General features: G+C 42.1%; 2 protein-coding genes across 2 annotated transcripts in view; both read left to right on the top strand.

The window, feature by feature from the left end:
- IL18RAP (interleukin 18 receptor accessory protein) overlaps positions 1–8,356 on the top strand; it is a 14,796-nt gene extending 6,440 nt beyond the window's left edge. The window contains exons 5-10 of the mRNA XM_019471223.1: positions 345–413; positions 517–637; positions 2,386–2,540; positions 3,411–3,548; positions 7,165–7,335; positions 7,983–8,356. Coding sequence (XP_019326768.1) covers positions 345–413; positions 517–637; positions 2,386–2,540; positions 3,411–3,548; positions 7,165–7,335; positions 7,983–8,356 — 1,028 coding nt within the window. The remainder of the gene's footprint in view (positions 1–344; positions 414–516; positions 638–2,385; positions 2,541–3,410; positions 3,549–7,164; positions 7,336–7,982) is intronic.
- A 3,188-nt stretch (positions 8,357–11,544) lies between these two features.
- The window catches only part of SLC9A4 (solute carrier family 9 member A4), a 37,098-nt gene continuing 28,529 nt past the window's right edge, over positions 11,545–20,113 (top strand). Inside the window, 2 exon segments of the mRNA XM_019471215.1 lie at positions 11,545–11,806; positions 14,942–15,405. Coding sequence (XP_019326760.1) covers positions 11,545–11,806; positions 14,942–15,405 — 726 coding nt within the window.

Raw genomic sequence — 20,113 nt, 5'->3', positions numbered from 1 at the left:
GGGGGGGGGGGGGGGGGGGGGGGGGGGGGGGGGGGGGGGGCTAATTTCTGAACCCTAAATAACCTTAAGTGCAGGCTAGATGCTGAGCTCCTCAGCTCATGTAAGATGGCAATGCCTCAGAGTAACTGAGATAGCAGGTCTTTAAGTAGCTACATAAGTTCTGTGGTCAAAACTCCCTTATCTGTGCACTCTCAAACACCTCAACAACTGTAAATCATCCTCTTGGACTTAGGTGTCCGAATGCCACCCAACATTCGAAAAAGAAAATTCTGTAAGACATTTTCTCTGGTCTTCTGCACTGATGATAGCATTATAGTTATTAACAGTATTCCTATCAATTGCAGCAAAAACCACTATCCATCCACCAAACTTCTTGTATCCCAATGGTGTGGTGATCCTCGAAGCAGAGCTTGGTAAGTTTCGATTCGTCATCTGAAAGTGAAAGAAAAAGTTTAAATGAGGTATTGACAGATAATGATAGATCCTGATAAAGCAAAACAAGTTTTTTTGTTCCAGGAAAGCCACTTGAATTGGAATGCCGTGTACAGTTTGGGTTTGAAAGAGTTTCTTCGATGAGGGTAACATGGAAAAGAAACAACAAAGAAAATATAAATGAGAAATTGAATCAGGAAACAAGGTAAGAAAAAACCCAGTAGTCTGATTGCTACTACAGTCAGCAACTGTAAAAATCCTTCTACAATAGCTTTAATGAATACATTTTACTGAAAGAAACTCAGAAAGCTCTGTTGTTCAACATATTATGTCCATAAGTGTCTGACAGGCACGTGCACTTTGCATACAGAAGCACATATTGATGGCCATAAAGTCAAGAACTCAAACTTTCTGTGCAATCTTAACTCTTTTTCCTAAAGCTTTAGCTCAGGGACAGCTTCAACATGAATGGTGCTTGGTTGCCTGTGCCCACATCAGCTGTTTTCAAGTGTTCCTTCTGTTGTGCCTTACTAGCAACTCACACAATCTGTCTTTGGAAGCTGTCTCCAAGGGGGGGATAAACCAGATCTGGTTTATATAAAACAGTACTGCAGACATTGAAAGGAGTTTGGGTACCTCAGACGTTGGGGTGTGTTTATTGAGTCAGTCTGAGGACTTGCAGCACTGAATTTCAGTCATTTTCCCTGGCAAGAATTAACCAGACCCTGCAGAGAAGCAATGTGTGTGGGATAGGTTTCCTGTGACTTGGGGACAACCCAAATAGTCACCATACTTCCCCTTCCTTCCTGTACTTCCCTGTCTCATTCACTTATGCAGTGTCCAACTTGGGCAAGAAACATGGTGGAGGCAACATAAACAAGTGTGTCTTTCACTACACAGTCCTGAGTCATCTTTATGGGAAAACTTTTCTGTACACCGGGGGAAGCAAAAGCCCTGCTGTCGCTGCTAAAATTAAGTTCTTAATAGGAGTCATATGGGAAAAAAATAACAAATGATGATACCACACACACACATGGACACGCACACACACATTCACTCATGAGGTAATTGGAAATTGGATTTTCCTAACTTATGAATGTTTAGCTTTGTAATGTTCTTCTTACCAAGTTTTTAGCTTTTTGCATGCATACAATTGCTGTTTGTTTATTTTTTAAAAACCCAAATGAATAAAGCATTCCCAACAGACTTTCAGTACAGGTTGAATCTTTGCCCGTGCTCACACCTGTGTATCTTGAGTTAGCAGAGGTAGGGCCATGGTAGACTGTCATTTTGCAGTGGCATGATGTGAGGTGCCTTCGGGACCACCCAGAGATGCCTGTACTTGTGGCTTTCAAAGAGAAATGCTGAGACACAGAAACCCTGGGTGTTCTCGAGTGGTTGCAGACACAGATCTGTTCCCCACAACCCTCACTCAGTCCCAAAGGGATTCCTCTGTTACCTCTTCATTTCCTATACTTCCATCCCTTATATCTGTCTTACTCTGTTTGCCTATCCTGTCCTTGGGCTTTTTACCCCTGTGCAAGAGGCTGTGCTGCTCAGTCTTTTTGCCCAGCTAGTCGTCTCTTAGGGCTCCTTTTTGAAGTTTCATTTCCCTGCATTTTCCCTGGGGGATTTTTTTACATCTTAGAAAAACAGAAATAATCTTATAGAAGTCAAAGGGGACTACATGTTTAAAACTAGGCAAGTGCTTAAGTATTTTGCTGAGTTGATGAATTAAGAATAAACCTTTCAGTCTGCAGACCTTTGATGTTAGTATTTTCTTACAATGTAAATCCAAATGGAAGTTCCAAACCAGAATATTGTATTGCTGTTAAAGGTTCAAGCTGAATGTTAAGAAGTTGCAAGCTCCTCTTTCTTGGTATTTAAGACATTTGGAGATTGTGTGGATGAACAGCAAAGGTATAATGCAAATACGTATTTTTTTCTCTTTAGTGTTTGTCCAAAAGGTTTAAGGGGGCACACACTTCTTCATGTTGCGAAACTGAAAGAAGTTACCGAAAGGGACCTCAGAAGCAACTTCACATGCTTTGCTGAGAATTCGGTGGGGAATGCCACTGCTGTGATCCAGCTGAAAAGAAAGCAGAGAGGTAAAACTATCGATGGATGACTATTTGCCCTTGAAGACACATTTTGATTTACTCACTGCTGCAAATTCATTCCCCATTGACACTGGCTTTTTAGCTAGCTGCAGAAGTTTCTTGAAGCTGGATGGGAAAAGTTTGATTTGTTAGATGTCTAGAAAGGCACATTATTCTGAGGACTACTCAGAAGGATGGGGGTATCTGGGGACTTACTGCACGCAGGTGGGCCAAGCGGAAGCTGGAGAGTAACTGGGAGGAAGAGGAGAGTAGCATCTCTGAACACTAATAGGCGGTCTACTAAACTGAAGCAGAGTGGCTGCTGAAAGCAGTAGTATTCCTTGATTTTCATAGGACATTTCTGTTTGTTTCCCCAGTCCTTAGCGTGCATGTTTCTGAGAAGTTACCATAACTGTTATGAATGTGGCAGCCTTTCAAGCAAAGGCCAAAACCAGAATCAGTGTGGAAACTAAACCATTGAACCATAGTTCACAGTGGAGATTCATCACTGGAGTGGCACAGGAAGTCTCCAGCAGGGCACTGTGTGCAGCTATGTGTGTTCTGATGTGACTTTTCCATCTCAAGCAATGACTACTTTCAGCCCTGCTAAGTGTACCACAGACTGTTTGATCTGTGCCTTCCATCACAGGTTGGCTTTTCATACCATCACAGACATACCATTCAAAAAAGGTCCCTGATGGTAAACTGAAACTCCATGTTGAGGTTTGCAACTAATTCCTGACTTCCCTAGGGTTTGCCAGAGGGGCAAGAATGAAGATTGTGAGATGGTTTGCCCCCATTTCTGGACTGAGTTTTTCATCTAAGTGTCAACATTATTTTGGAAAGCCTGAGTTATGATAGACCCTTTTCTTTCTACAGTGTTTCTCTTATACATACTATGCAGTGCCATTTCTACTCTATTTGCATTCCTTTTTTGCACTGCCTTTGTTTACCAGCACTGGATTGAAATAGTGCTGATGTACCGAAGTTACCTGGTCCACAACGAAACTACAGGAGGTAAGAAACATGGTATAATATTAATTTTCTCCGGTTTTTCTACTGCCTTTTGCCATGTGGGTTAATCCGGTGTGAATTAACCATTTAGTTAAATTATCTTAATGACCCTGTTCTCTTTGAGCCGATACAAAGGCTGCTAAAGCTAGCAAGATGCTCAGTGGATTCAGATGGAAAAAAATGGTGGAGGAAATACTAACACCAACTGAAATGTCACAGTTAGCCTTTTACAATATCCCTAATTTACCCATGGAAGATTAGAGCAGGAAGCTGAATTTTGGCAGTCCCTTTGCAGGGAATAATAGAGCATCTCCAACATTTTAACCTCATTCTCCTAAAGTGTTCAACAGAACCTGTGGACAAGAATCAAATGTCCTTGCAGAACTAAGTGAAGGATTCCAGAGTCTATTGTATTGTTCACTTGAAGCCAAATAATTTTTCAGAAGAATAAACAAAGGAGAGAAATAAGATGATATAGGGCACCGGGTAGTGTACATTTGGGAAATATTCATATTTCCTTTCTAAAAATTATGTTGACCATCTTGACATTTACAGCAGAGTGATCAGCTTCTGATATTTCAAATCTCCATAGTAGCATCGCCCCATCATCTCAGCTAAAATGGGCCTCCAACAGAGTAGACGGTGTAAAAATGACAGTGCCTACTTCAAAGAATTTAACATATAATTTTCTTACATGGGTTGAAAGAAATCTGATAGTATGTGCCCAGGGAAATTTTTCTAAAAATTCTTGAATCTTGATGCAGCTTGAGATATAGGTGTCTGAGTCTGCTTTTGTGTTTGCACGTGTATATGTAGATTATACATGAGTGTGAAATAACTGTATCTAGGTATCTATAAATACATACGCAATGAGACAATTAACTGCCCTTTGGAAAGTATTTTTGTGAGCCCTAAGGCAGCTGGCAAAAGCGATTTGGGAAATCACTCAAAATTTCCCCTCTATTTGGTAACAAATTGATTTAAGAACCTCTGGAAAGTCCCCTTAGAGCTCACCCCGTATGTCAGTAGGACAGAGACAGACCTGCCAAGATTTGTGCATTGAAGTTGAAGACACCATTAGGTTCCACTGTGGCAGCCTGTGTCCTGCTCCCTGACTCTCATGTACCACATGCACACAGCACCATTTGCAGCGTAGGGGCATGGAGTGTGCAGACCAACTATGCCTACCCAGATAGTTTTCTGCCTAAGGTGATTTGCCATAAAATGTGTTCTCACCCATAGGATTATGTCCTTCTCTCTTCATGTGGATGCATATCAAGTCACCTGAGGTCTGAAAGGGCTTGCTCATATAGCAGCAAAGCAGCAGTTATGACTTAATTTTGCCGTTTCTTCCTTCCCATCATTTCTTCTCTTCCATCCCTCTTAGCACAGAATCAGAGAATTGCAGAATCCCACAGAGTCGGAAGGGACCCCTGGGAGTCGTCTGATTCCACACCCTGCTCAAAGCAGAGCCAACCTAGGCCAGGTTGCTCAGGAACTTGTGGCTAGAGAATCCACAACCTCTCTGGACAACGTGCTCCAGTGTTTGACCACTCTCACAGTGCAAACTTTTTCACTAACATCTAATGAGAATTTCCCGTGTTGCATCTTGTGTCTGTTGCTTCTTCTCCTATCACTGTGCATCTCAGAGAAGAATCTGTCTCCATCCTCTCCGTACGCTCCCATTTGGTAGTTGAAGACAGCAGTAAGGTCACCTTTTTTCTCATGCCTCTCTAACCCTCCTTAGCCAATTCAGATATACCTCTTAAAAATCTTGCCTTCTTCCACAAGGAGAAAGAAACAATGCAGAAGTTGTCATACTAACATTTATAGATAGCCTATGCAGTCACTTTGCTTAACTTGGGTATTCTTCATTTCCTACCCTTTGGGCATCTTAAATGTTTGTGCCAAAAGTTCCTCAGGTTGTAACTGTCCTTCTGTACAATTCTAGGGGAAAAAAAAAATCCTAGTGCTGCTTACTGTGTATGTGTCTTTAACTTGCTATTGTAACAGTAATATTATAAAAGAAAATGGCGATGTATTTATTAATGGTCATTGTCTAATAAGATTGCAGTGACCTCTGTGGGTGAAATGAGGAATAGATGGCTTGTGGTGCAATTTATTGTCATTTAAAAACAGTTTCAAAGGAGCTTCAATTCAGAGTGTAGTTGTCTAATTATATCCTTGGCCTCTAAACCTAATCTGCACACCTATGTTTTGTTTTGATGACATACTTTCTGCTACGTGCTGGTTCTGAATGTAGCTGTTCAACCCCAGCTCATGCATGTCATTAGTTTTCTATGTGTATTTCCTTGGCTCCCTGGAATCCATATGGGCTCTTCTAGATCCTGTGGGAACCTGTAGGATCTAGCTCAGGTTTGTGATCCTAATCTTACACCTAAGGATAGAAATCAGGAGGTTAACACTGAGGCAGGGGGTGATACTCAACACCATTACTTAGGTGTCTGTGCTGGAGGTAGGTGTCTCAGTTCCCGTGCAGTGAAGATGTAGTCAATATGGTGAAATCTAGAGAGCTTCTCAGCTCGCCCTGCAGCAGCACCCTGCAGTAGGACTCTACACTAAACAGCTGAATTTCTTTCTGGTTTCTATTAACTGTATTGACATATGATACAATTCAGCTGATTGAACATAGGTGTCTGATGTCATTTTTACTGCCTGAGGATGTCCTGCCATTCCAAAAGATTTGAGTGTCCAATAGTTCCCATGTCAAATTTGGCGGTCCCATCAACCTTAGCACACCTTAAATGGCATCAAGCAACAACATACGGGGAACCGGACTGAGTCCGCTGTGCCTTTTGCTTTCACCAGCAATTCCTTTTGTTTTGCTTCCTCCTCCCTCAAGTGTAGTTCAAATTTTACTTGGCAAATAGATAAGATTTGTTTGTAGTTAAGAATGGGCCTAACTCAGGTCATTGGTACCAGGCTGTTTCAAAGCTGAGAAAAGTTCTTTATATATTTTTCATCTGCACCTCACAAACATATTCTTTTAATGAGACTGAAACAAAGTTCAGGAACTGGTCAGGGCTCAGCATCTGAGCTGATATTTGGATCAGACTTGGGCTTTGCTACTTGCACGAGTCTCTCTGAATACAAACATAACAGTGTATGAAAACAGCACATCTTTTGCAAGCAACTGATATCTAAGAACATTGTTCCTTTAAAATTCACTATATTTTCAACGTAGGTTGTGCACTGATGAGTATTTTTGGAATCGGCATTGGGGCAAATGCGAGAAAAGATTGGGAATCATTCCCTACAACATGGATTTTGCCTGGAAGGGGCCAGATCTTCCACTGGTGAAAACTGGACCATGTTTTTGAAAATGCAGAAAAACGCTTGATTTAAGCTTCCTTGCACTAGTCATCTGTAGCTTCCTCATTTGCTTTGGTAGTGTATGTCTACAACATTTGCAAGACAGTGAGGAGTAAGGGTTGGCTTTGCGTAACTGGATGGCTGTACTTCATGAAGAGGTGATAATTTGAGGTTTGTGTTGTGCCTACTTAAATAGATACAAATGGAAACTGAGCATTAAGAAAGAAGCTGAATGCTTCAGACAGACTTGTTAATGTATACGGTGGTACTTATTTCTTTTTTTTAGATGGCAAAGAATTTGATGCATTTGTGTCCTATGCAAAACTAGACTCTTCTGAAAATGACTCTACCTTAATTAGTGAGGAAAAATTTGCCCTGGAGCTTCTTCCAGATATGCTGGAAAATAAATATGGATACAAGTTATGCATTCTTGAAAGAGATGTTCTTCCAGGAGGAGGTAAGGTCCCTATGGATGGTAGAAAATCTTCAGTTCTTTATAAAATTGTTTTTCACTTTCCAAAAAACCTTATGCACCAGATCAGCAAATGGTATATTTTGGTACTAGAGTTTCTGCTCAAATCTCGTCATGTTTTGATCTTTTTATCTGGCCCCTGCACCTGAGGCACACACACGTCTGAGTGTGGTCGCTGGGGAGCTACTAGGCTGAAACAAAGCTTCTTGTCCAAGAATTTCTTTGCAAGCAGACTCCATTCCCTGAAAAGAAGACCCAAAATATTTCAGTAGTTAACTTTCTGAGCAACTTTATTCAGTTCTACCTGAAGTAATTAGAAAGCCCTCAGTACCTGTCCCTGGGAGAGAAAAAGACAAGTCCAAGTGTCCCTTGAGACCCTCTTTGAGTAGCAACAAAGTTTGTTGAGGTCTCAGCTGTGCTCTCCGCCTCCTGAGCAGCAAGTTGTGTTCTCCAGGCTGTATAAGAACAGCCGCAGTACCCTCTGACAGCAAACATATTTCTAGGGGTTATGTGATTACTCAGCATCCCTATTTCTGGTTTTCCCAATTTCTGGGGTTTAGCTGTTGATAAAGGAACTGATCAGATAAAAAGTCCATTATAGAATGCAGTAACAATCGCCATTTCTTCTCCAGCATACACAGATGAAGTTGTTACAGCTATTAAACAAAGCAGACGAGCAATAATTATTTTGAGCCCAGCCTACGTCAGCGGACCAAGCATCTTTGAACTGCAGGCAGCAGTGAACTGTGCGTTAGAAGACAAAAAGATCAAACTGGTATTAATAAAGTTCCAGGCTTTCCAAGAGCCAGAGACTTTGCCTCCAGTAGTGAAGAAGGCTCTTCGGATTTTACCAGTCATCACCTGGAAGTCTTCTATTTCTGCTGCTCCAAACAAGAAGTTCTGGAAATATATGCGTTACCACATGCCAGTGAAAACTACTAAGATGTTGGGAAATTGCAGTCTGAAGGGCTTTTTCCAAAGGTTATTCAGTCTGGTATATCGATAGCAGAAATTTCACAGAGGGATGACAGCAGGCTCAGGAATGGCAACGTGATTGTAAAAGACCTTTTCTACATCGGCTGACCACTGTGGACTGTCACTGCAGTCAGCAATAGCTCACTCCAAAGCAGCGAGAAGGACTGCAGTGTGACAGTGCTGCAGCCCACAGTAAAACTAAGTGGCACTGCACACAACTGTAAATGTGAGCTATCTTTCATAAATTATTATTTTATTATTATTTTTATTATATTTATTATATTCTTTTGCTATGATGTTGAGACATACATGTGAGTGTTTCGTTCTTTGCACTGTATTTCTTCTGGAATATTTTATACTTGTTTTCTAGAAAAAGATTTAAAAAGGGAGCTCCAGAGGAAGCTTGCAGTTTAATTTTCCTGTGCAGTCCAGTGGGACAAATCCAAACTCTTTAAACGAGTTACCTCCTCCTGTGGGAGTACCAAGGAAGAAAAGCTCTGGGAGACTGCCACAACTGGGTATGCCGAAGGGGTTGAGAAAAGAAGGAGCACTGTGTCAGGGCTGATCCCAGGTATCTCCATCCTTCCTGCAATGGGAGAAAGCGTTCCTACCAGTTGTGAAACATTTCACCCTCAGAGTCATCTGCACACTGCTGATCCTGTCTGGTGCTGGTCACTCATGGGTCCCACTGAACCTGTTGGTGTTATGGGTGTGTCACGGTTGTAAATCAAAGTCCTGGTTGTCACAGCTAGTATACTTCCAGGGACTCTGAAATCTTTCCCCTGCAGTCCTCTGGCTGCTAACTCTCCAGGGTTCATATCACTTACCCTCAAGGCAGCTTGCAGTCTGTGTGTATATGGCTGTAGCTAAGTGAAATGCAACGGTTAGCGTTAAGAAAATCTGAGTAGGAGAGCCACTGATCTGGTGTTCTGCTGACTTCATTTGGCCTTCAAGTTAACGAATCCTTGTTCTATAATTCTAATTGAATAGCTCGTCCACCAGATTCCTTGTTGGAAAGGGACTTCAAGAAATACTGCTGTTAACAGGACCAGTATACTGAAAAAAGAACAACTCTTTTGCAAGCAGGCTGAGCATTATCTTCCTGATTTTGTATTGTGTTCAAAGTCTTCAGTGGGACAACTGGTGGTGGTGCTGTGAGGCAGAAGCGGAAGATAGTGTCTCGTGTAGAAACATAACATCAAACGGCATCATTGGCTGTACCAGAGAAAATTTTGTCACTTCAGTTGCACCTGCATTGGAGTTTAAGTTCAGATCACGATAAGCTTTTGAAGCAAATTTCCCAATTGTTACCACTTGCTGCCTTTTGCTTTGCACTGCAGAGCATCTCAGAGCACACACACTGGATCCCTAATGTAGAGGTAACCCGACAGTCTGTGAGATTCAGTGTTGTTTTCCAATACAACCCAATCCGTGGGTAATTTGAATAATTTGTCAGTAAATTAAATTTACTCACTTCTAATGCATGTAATACAGGCTTTAGCAACTTCTAAGCAGCTTTCCTGCTTAAGTGCAGCTTTCCTGCACTTCGGCCACAACAACCCCATGCAGCGCTACAGGCTTGGGGAAGAGTGGCTGGAAAGCTGCCTGGCAGAAAAGGACCTGGGGGTGTTGGTCAACAGCCGGCTGAACATGAGCCGGCAGTGTGCCCGGGCGGCCAAGAAGGCCAATGGCATCCTGGCCTGTATCAGAAATCGTGTGGCCAGCAGGAGTAGGGAAGTGATTGTGCCCCTGCACTCGGCACTGGTGAGGCCGCACCTCGAATACTGTGTTCGGTTTTGGGCCCCTCACTACAAGAAGGACGTCGAGGTGCTGGAGCGTGTGCAGAGAAGGGCAACGAGGCTGGTGAGGGGTCTGGAGAACAAGTCTTCTGAGGAGCGGCTGAGGGAACTGGGGTTGTTTAGCCTGGAGAAAAGGAGGCTGAGGGGAGACCTCATCGCTCTCTACAACTACCTGAAAGGAGGTTGTAGCGAGGTGGGTGTCGGTCTCTTCTCCCAAGTAACAAGCGATAGGACGAGAGGAAATGGCCTCCAGTTGCGCCAGGGGAGGTTTAGATTGGACATGAGGAAAAATGTCTTTACTGAAAGAGTGGTGAAACATTGGAACAGGCTGCCCAGGGAAGTGGTTGAGTCACCATCCCTGGAAGTGTTTAAAAGACGTGTAGATGAGGCGCTTAGGGACATGGTTTAGTGGGCATGGTGGTGTTGGGTTGACGGTTGGACTCGATGATCTTAGAGGTCTTTTCCAACCTTAATGATTCTATGATTCTATGATTCTAATCAACATTACTATGTTTGCACACTTTGTTATCCTAACACAGGTTTTATGGAGGAGAGAAGAGGCTGACCTTTTAAAAAAGGTTCCATAATGGTGAATGTCTTGTTGGAGGGGGATAATTTGATTGTCCAATAAATGCCTCGCTGGCATGAGTAAAACAAATGTTAAATACAAGACAACTCAACATCCAGTTTTAGGCACGTCATGTGACTCAGACATTCCTCTTTCTCTTTTTATAATGTGCTAAGTTACATACATGCATTTAAGAGAGAGAACACATTTCTAAACGAGAACGTAATTTGCGTGGTCTTCCACCAGATGTCCCTGCTGTAAGCCCTGCGGAATCCTTATATTTACACACCAAGTAGTTTTGTTAGCAGGTGAGACAGGACCAGTGAGCAGTGCCAAGTGTGGTACCTGAGGTGCCAGTTGCGCTGGGGAGGCAGACGGGCAGTGAGGGCAGGAGAGGAAGGTATGGAGCAGGCTCTCCTTCCTGGTCAGGGTGCCACCGTCTCTCCCACCTGATGCTATTTACTTGTGCTGCACTTGCTGCCTGAACGGTGTGCGTTGTGGCTTTTTTTTGTTTGTTTGTTTGACAGTGGGAAAAAAAATCAGAGTGGCTGGATAAATAATGTAGTTGGAAAGGGCTTTTTGTTCCTTAACAGGGTGATGCTGTGGCCAGGGTTTATCTGGGTCAGAGGAACCTGCAGAACCGGTATCTTCATACAACCTCCAGGTCTGCCTGTAACACAAGGAACGGGATAGGCACACTAGGGCTTTTAAAATGACCTCTAATAGGCAAACGAAGCAGCCCTGAGGAAGAAGCGGCCGTGGCTATGAGCAGCGCGAATCGACAGGAGTGTTGCATACCTTCATGCACCCACTATATGCTATATCTGTAATAAAAGAGTCACAGCCCCAGACATGGGCTCTGCCGCGCTTGCACATGCAATGCTTTTGAACTGGTTGCTGTCGCTGTCGAGCCTGGTATGCTGTTCTGCTGCTGCTAATGTGGATGAGCCCAACCTGAGCAAGAGTTTCTTGCCTCATTATGAACCTGATCGCGGGGGTGCTGTTGACTCTTCACAAGATACAAGGCTACATGTTTTCACAGTGGACTACGACTATGTGCAAATTCCCTATGAAGTTACTCTTTGGATCCTCCTTGCCTCTCTTGCAAAAATAGGTGAGTAGAAAATGGGATCTTGGGTTCTCCTACCTCGGCAAGAAGTTAAAAAGTACCATGTAACCAAGTATCTTCCATGCATTTTTGTAGCTGGGATTGTTTTTACAGCTTCTGTCCTCAAAAGAACAGGTGTGTTCGTTACCATGACAATGACAAAATTCCACCTGTGAATGCTTCCAGCTTAAGTAAATATGTCACCTCTAACCCTCATGTCTCTTGGGTTGTCTATGCTAGTGAGTAGCAGCAGAGCTTCCCTACACAGTGCTGTCTATCCCTTTTTCTAGTCTTTACACATGACAAGATATCAGAATTTACAACCTGCCACAGCTGTAGAAATCAGTAACACCAGACTGAGACTTCAAGAGTATTGAATTTGGGGGAGAAAAGTGGGAAGAATTCTTCCATTATGTGAATAATAGGAAACATTTCCCGATGAGTCTTTGTTTTACATGTCTGCTGTTTAAAGTTGCTCAGAAAGTAATACCAGAGGAGAGGGACTGAGAGTCTAAGAGGGTGTAGGTCATCAGAAATGTAGGGTAAGTGCCTTTTGAATACATACCAATATATCTAGCTTCTATTAGAGCTCCATGTAAGTATCTGAATGAAGACAACTCATGGAGAAGTAGGGACTGCAATTAACATAGCAAAAGTGGGTCACCATGTGTCTTAGATGTTTGCATGGCTGGGCTCAAATTATTTTGACCATTCAGAATTAATGCAATCAAATAAATGAAGAAGATGGTAATAATGTGAAGAGGTGCACACATGATCTCCATGTCCTTTTGATCTTCCATGGGATTTTCAAACATTACTATAGAACAGGCTTGTAGGTGGGACTGATGATTTTCTGGAGGTGGCCTGAAGATAAACGTTTTTCATGTCATAGTCACACAATTGACAAAAATCATTACCACTGACCATGATTTGCCAGTTTCATCTGATGATCTCAACACAATTCCTATAAACAAATGTCTTCACTGCTAAAATAATAATAAAAATTTTCACAAATCAAATTTGTTGTTATGGCATCAGCAGAGTGTGTTAGCAGTGAGCATATTGATCAATTTCTTTATTCATCATCCATAAAACCACAGGACTTGCCATATGGCATATCTACTCAATATTCTTGTTTTGAGCAAGAAATAGATACTTTAGAAGAACGGTGTGATGCCTCCCCAGCAGACCTGTTCCTTAGCTGGGGGTTTTCGAATAATATTATTTTTGATGAAAAGTGTGGAGCTGCTGACTTCAAATCTACTTGGAAGAAAGAGTTAGTCTGAATAATCTGGTTACCCAGGGAAGAAGATTTCCAAACTGTTAAAAATTTTCAGTGTTTTATTCAGGTATTATCTTCTTTCTGGATTTCCAGATTTCAGGGTGGGAAACATTTCCGAGATCTTGAAAGGCAAAACAATCCCCTTATTCTGTAAAACTGACAGGAGACTTGAACATGATTTTTTAAATTTAAAAAGGAGATGAGTAGAGTTACGATCTTAATGTACTTTTTGGTAAAAACAAATAGTCTCCTAAATAAATTAGTTGAAATTTCATAGAAATATTTTTCTTTTCCTTTACTTGTGAACATTGATAATTCAAGGGTCACAGAAATGCAGTCATGGCATTAGCTTCTAGAGTTATAGGATGAAGGTTGACCTAGCTTCAGGCACGGAGACATAGCCATTGGATTTATAGGTTTCGTAGTCTGCCTCATTCTCATTCTTGTAAATTCTGAAAAATTCCTTACATTTCTAGTAGAGGCACCTCTCATTCGCAATATGATTACACAGTTCCTGGTATAGCAACCGGATGAGCCATTGCTAGACATTATCTTAGTATTGGTATCAGTATTCGTGTCAAATGGGACGAATTATATGAACGCAGTTGCAGTAGTAGTACATCAAGGTGGGCAGAAGATTCACACCCACAACATTTATATGGTAAGTGTAGCCCTTTCTCTGTAAAACAGCTTGGCTACATCTATGCTTGTAAACTAACAAGCACCCTGTCGGGAAGCTGTGTGTGACTGTCCATACCACATCAGCGTTGGTGTGCTCCTTCCCAGCTCTGGCCCATGTCGACAAGCCTTCTCCCAGGCAGTGCCCGGGCAGACTGTGGGCCAGGATCTGTTCCCACGGGCAGCGTGGATGTGACCACTTTATGCTGGGGTAAGGAAGAGAATTTGGCTGTATGGGTGCAAGCTAAACCTTTCTGCTTGGAAAGGTCTTTGGCCTGCTTAATTTGCTGGTGTAGACTCAGCCTTTATTCTGTGAGGAAAAAAAAAATCCCTTAGGATGCACTATTTTCTCAGATATTTGATGGCTGCTGGTCGTTCTTTCAGCTCTGCTGAAATCACTGGTTTTGTTTTAGTTAACTAACTCATAAGGTTCTTTACAAAATGTTGTTTACCTTATATAGGAACAGCAGTTTTCCCAGAAAAGCAAGGTTAATCAGCTTGTACAAAGCCTTATGTTATTGTGGCTTGATTCCTGCCGCTTTGGGTATTTTGTTCATGAGTACTCACTCCCTCTGCCTGTGGATCACCTGGAGTCCATGCAATGCTTCAGGGGAGTGCTGGAAGTGGAGGGAGCTGAGCAGACCATGGCATCTGAGCTGCTCCCTGCTCCCTTGGGCTTCTACAGGTTCCTGGTCAGCCCAAATCCAGCGGGAGCTCTGCAGCCAGGGACCCTCCTCAGCACTGGGCAGAGCTGCCTTCGAACCTGCGGCCAAAGATAGGGGTCTCTGAGATGGGGGGACAATACTGTGCCTCAGAGGTTTGGCAGTAGCAGTTGGGCAGCAAGGATTCTTGAAGAATATTTTCTTTCCGAATTGTGGAGTACCTTTTCAGTGAGGGTTATGCATTCCTAGAAGTAGAGCTTAGGCTCAGGCACACTTGCTCAGAAATCGAGAGCTGGGGAGCAGGAAGAGAAGAGATTCATGGCCAAACTCTTCCCCTGCTTTAGTGATACAAGTCTGGGAATGTTTAATTTTGAAGGGAACAGTACTGCCTGTTTTTACATTCATAATCCTAAGAGCAAAATCTGGCTGTCTGAAGACAAAGTATTCAAAGGCAGGCAAAACATCTGTCTGACATCAGGTTAATTTAAACTTGAATAATACCCTAACGTTTTATTCAAGGTTTCCATATCTATCACCGATTACCAAGAATCATGCCCGAAAGCTGCATCCTGATTGCCATTGGAGCACTAGTAGGAGCGATCATCTTTGCTTCTGATCACAAATCTCCACCAGTGATGAACACAAGTATTTACTTCTTGTATCTCCTTCCACCCATTGTCCTGGAGGAGGGTTATTTCATGCCAACTCGCCCATTTTTTGAAAACTTTGGGTCCATCCTGTGGTGGTCTGTGTTGGGATCTCTGCTAAACTCGTTTGGGATTGGCCTCTCCCTCTATGGGGTCTGCCAGATCGAAGCCTTCAGCCTGACCGACCTGAACCTGCTGCAGAACCTGCTCTTTGGCAGCATGATTTCAGCTGTGGATCCTGTGGCAGCTCTGGTAGTTTTTGAAGAAGCCTCCGTTAATGAGCAGCTTTACATGATGATCTTTGGAGAGTCATTGCTAAATGATGGCATAACTGTGGTGAGTTCCTTTCCACTGCTTGTCTTCCCCTCTTCGGGCTCTTGTGGCTTGGAGGGTTATTGGGCACAGGACAAGAGCAGCCCTAAGGAGATCCCAGATACATTATTTATTTTATGGATCCTCCACTCCATTACACAAAAGTAATTTTAATGTATGTAAAGATTACATCTTATATTAACTCTTTCAAAAACATATTGGTTTAGAGCTGCTGGAAGAGGGAAGCATACACATACACATTAGACATCACATCTTGCTCTTGCAGTCACTGAAGTGAATGGATAAGCTACAGCTGATTTTTCTGGTAGGATCAGTGTAAGACCTAGGAACGTTCTTGACATTGTGCAAGCAAATAAATAGAAAATTGTACTGCTTAAAGACTGAAGGCAGCAGGGGTAGCAATACAGGAGACCCTGCCTCATGCCTTAGAGGGATATTTGGGGGAAAAAAAAAAAAAAAAAAAGAGCCAGATGGGGACAACCTCTGGAGGCCGCACACCTTCCTCCAGCCTCTTCTAGGAAGTTCCCCAGAGACCTTAGACAGGAATTCCAAAAGCCACTAGTAACTTTGCATAACTCTGTTTCTATCAGTAAAAAAATTGACATCTGACAAATGTTCACCTTTCTTGGCTGTCTTATCTCAAGTGTCCAGAAACAATGCTTCTGGAATAAGAGAGATTTTGTTTGTTGTTTTTTGTTGTTTGTTTGTTTTTTTTAAATAGGAAAAGAGTGTTTTTACAGAGCTCCTTTTGCTAATACTTTTCCCCTTTTCTCATTAGTTCTACTAAAACTTGGAGCAACCTGAAATTCTAGCTGTAAACCACAATTGACAAAACCACTTAGAACACGCATGTTCTTCAAGAAGTAAATTTCAAGCAGGAAATTCATTGCTCAGAAACCAACAGGACTACTCGTGCTGCAAGTTAACTGCAGGTTAAGGAGTTTTGCTAGATAAGATCTTTACAGGATTTAAATCACAGGAATCTAAAACACATAAACACTATGCAGATAATGTTATACATGAGGTACAGCACAACTTGGACTTGTAAAATCTGTACAGAGTTCATTGCTGAAAGGCTTCATGGGAGAACTGCGGTTTATGAGTAATGCAAAAAGGAAAAGGAATGAAGTAATTTCTTGCAGCCACAGCCTATTGATCATAAACCCTTCCTCTTGGTGAATCAGAGATGTAGGGCTGATGTAGAACTAAGGGACAAATGTCACTTAACTTTACATGCAAACTGCTCATGTGTTATAGTTGTAACAAAAAAATCCCCAATGCATCTATCACTTCCACTTGTCTTTTTGTTTCCTTCAAGTGGAGACCTCAAAAAGTAATACCTCTTCCTCACTCTGGAAGAGCTTGTTTCATCCTTTTTTTGACTGGCTCTCTTGCCTTCCCTTTGTTCCCAGTTGTTATTTATGACGTGGGTCCAACTCATGATGGTATTTATGAGCTTTCCGTCAGGATCCTGTTACAGCATAAATGTGTAGGGACAGAAAGCCTTTAAAAACAGTGGTATTTAGGCATTCCTCAGCAGCACTAGGTGTGTTAGCAAAAGAGATGAAAGGGCTGTACATGGGGAGTGTTGGCTACACCACTGTGAGTCCCCTTTGCCCCACGCGCCCTCATCTTCGGGGCTCTTCTCACAGCACCTATGTTGCAATCAGTTTGTCTGCTCCTGCTGATGCATCTCTGCAACACCCACCTCTCACCCATTTTCTGGGCATTCAAGTTTTCAAAATCTCTACCCGGCATCATGTTTGCGAATGCTGAAGTATTTGTCACCTGGATGGAGCCCAATAGGTGGCTTTCTCCTCTCTGATACCCCACTTGCTTTTTAAAAGGCTTTAAAACTGTTTATCTCAGGTGTCTTATCTTACCATTTCCTCCCCGTTTCTCTCTTAACAGTTTCCTTTGAGTTAACTCTATGTGTTTTAAAAGATAGTATCACCAAGATATATTAAGCAAACATATTTTTTGATTGTTTAAATACAAATATCCCCTGCTTCTCTCCAGTTTGCTTATCAGCTTGAACATTTTTTTCCCCAGCAGGAAAAACTGGTACGAATTTTGCTGAACTTGTGTTTTACATTTGAGGCAACAATAGCTCCCTCTCCTATATTTAGTTCAATATCCTGGTACAAAAAATTCACAAAGAAACAGACTGTGGGATTAGAATGATGATTTAGAAGTTATGCCTTTGATTTAAGGGACTGGGACAAAAGTGGATAAGTTACCCTTTTTACCCATTTATACCTTTTCCCATTCTCCTCAGTAGGGCCATGTCCATGAATGGAACAAGAAGGCTCCAGGTCCTGTTAATTGCTTCTTTTCCCAGTTGCTTCTGAGAAGAGTGTTAGCATCAGAATAGTGCAGACAGCAACAGGACTGGTCCTGGCATGTATCATACATTAGTGGAGTTTCAAGGCCCTGTTCAAAACAGTGATGTTGGTAAATCCAGTGCAGATTTCCTTCAAACCCGAACACAGGTGGAGGACTCTGGTTTTGCTGCAAAGGCATCTGAAGCTCTGCTCCCGCATATACACAGACCATTTCTGTCTCAACAGGAGCTGAGCACCTGTGTGCATCAGGAAACAGAGTATTTCCCCTGACTACTTCATCTCTGAGGTTTGATTTTAGAAACACTGAGAACACCTATACATCATGCTGTACTCAAAATGAAGTGGCAGTGACTATCTTCTCTAATGGTGCCCTCTCTTCTTTGTATGCTCTGTAGCAGAGCAGTTAAAGAAATCTACTGCATGATGGAGAACCAAGTAAAATTAATTTCTTTATTGGAGGGGATTTGAATTTACCTCTCTGATGTCGCTGAGGAAGGCTCTGACCACTGGGATGTATGGGTGCTAGGAAGGAGGATGGAGATATTCTCTGCTCCTGCTGTTGAAGTTGACCCACTGTGTTTAGAGTAAAATTAAATGCATGTGGTCAGAAAGAGTTATCAGGGTCGAAAGAAAGAGTTATCAAGGCTGCCTGTGTTGGTGGTGAAGTCAGTTTCTTAAAAATCTTTTTTCCAGTGCTTCTGAAGTGTATGGTCAGCGCAATGTTTGTATCATACAGACAGCTGGAGCAGGGACCAGCCCCTGGGGAGGTCCCCTGTGGGCGACAGTGTCACGCTCTCTCTTCCTTTCCCGGGCACTAACAGCCACCCAGCGGTACACCACTACACGGTAATGTCCCCTCCAAAAACCCCAAAGCATGACTTTCTCAGAGTCATTAAATGAGGCCAACTATCAATCCATCCCTTCTTTCTGAGTGAACAAAGGCATCCTAAGTGGATTCAGGCTTTCCTACCATATAAAGAATTACAGTACTCCATTTACTGGCATAAACACTGCAATGTAACTTAGGCGAGCAGCAGTTACATGGAGCCTTACTTGTATGACGCACTGCAGGATGTTGTACAGAACAGTTTACTCCCATAAAGCATGTTACAAAAAAATGGAAATTATGCCGTATTTCCATAATTTCCATTTTAATGCCAATTCAGAGTTTTCATATAGACACTTTAGGAACTAGAAAAAGAGAGAAAAACTTACTAAGTCATTTGCTGAGGATAAGTTGCTTTGTTCATAAGTCAGCATAGATTCATGCCTTGGTATCATTTATAAAGAATCGCAAGTCTTAGGAAGAGATTGACGTCTGCAAGAAAGGGGGAACAGAGAGAAAACAGGCTTTGTAATTAAAAACTATATGGTAAGTACACTAAGGTTTACTTACTGTGGAGACATGAACCCTCTTTTCCTTATCTGCCACTGAAGAGCCTAATTTCATACATAGTCATCAGGAAAAAGCAGCTCTGGGTATTTTCTCACATGAAACACTTTGTTGTGCTTTGTCTGTCCCCCAGAAATATTAGCAATGAGCCTCCTGGAGAACAGGCTGTGTGACAGCTCAAGGTCATATGTTCCCAGCAGCAATTTAAGATTAGATAGTAGCTGGGGAATAATTATTATCCTAATGAGCTTGACTCTTCTACCTGCAAATATGTGCTTTAATCTTCTTAATAGCCTTCTGGAATTAACTATATGAAGAAAAAAGACCAAAGAAAACCAGATAAGGCAAATGATTTTCATCCGTTTTGTGTTTTTGAACTAATGCTTTGGTGCAACAGCTTTGGAGAGCTGGTGTCTTTAGATATTCCCCAAATTCTCTTGAAAACTGAAAGGTGACTGTCATGTGTTACACACTCCCTGTAAACAGATCTGACAGGGCTTAGTGTTAACCGACTGTCAGCAACCTCTAAGACCTTTTTATTACTACACCACTCATTACTGTGGAAACTTTCTATTGGTTTCTAAAAGATGGATGAAAGTGGAATATTCTGAAGATTTTTCATCACAAATTTCTGCAGAAAAGAAATTATTTATAATAGAAGTATGGTAAACTTATCTGCTCTAAACTAAATGAAATTATCTTTACAGATCAAATTATATAATGTAGCAAATTCAATCTTTCTTCTAATCTGACATTGTTTTCTTTTTTTTTTGTCATTTCAAGCTTTCTAATCAAAATATATGTGTGAAGGATCTTTAGCCATTTAGAGTGCCACAGCTTTTGGTTCCCACTTTGAGACTGACACAGAGTTCCTTGGAAGGAGGTTAAGTGGCATCAAACCCAAAACATGTGAGGATAGAGAGGCTGGGTTTATCTAGGGAGAGATAAAATGAAACTGAGGGTAACCATTTTT

Source organism: Aptenodytes forsteri, unplaced genomic scaffold (assembly GCF_000699145.1).
Source record: "Aptenodytes forsteri isolate BGI_AS27 unplaced genomic scaffold, ASM69914v1 Scaffold96, whole genome shotgun sequence".
Taxonomy (NCBI): domain Eukaryota; kingdom Metazoa; phylum Chordata; class Aves; order Sphenisciformes; family Spheniscidae; genus Aptenodytes; species Aptenodytes forsteri.
The sequence above is the reverse complement of the archived record's forward strand: the minus strand, read 5'-3'. Positions and strand labels throughout refer to the sequence as shown.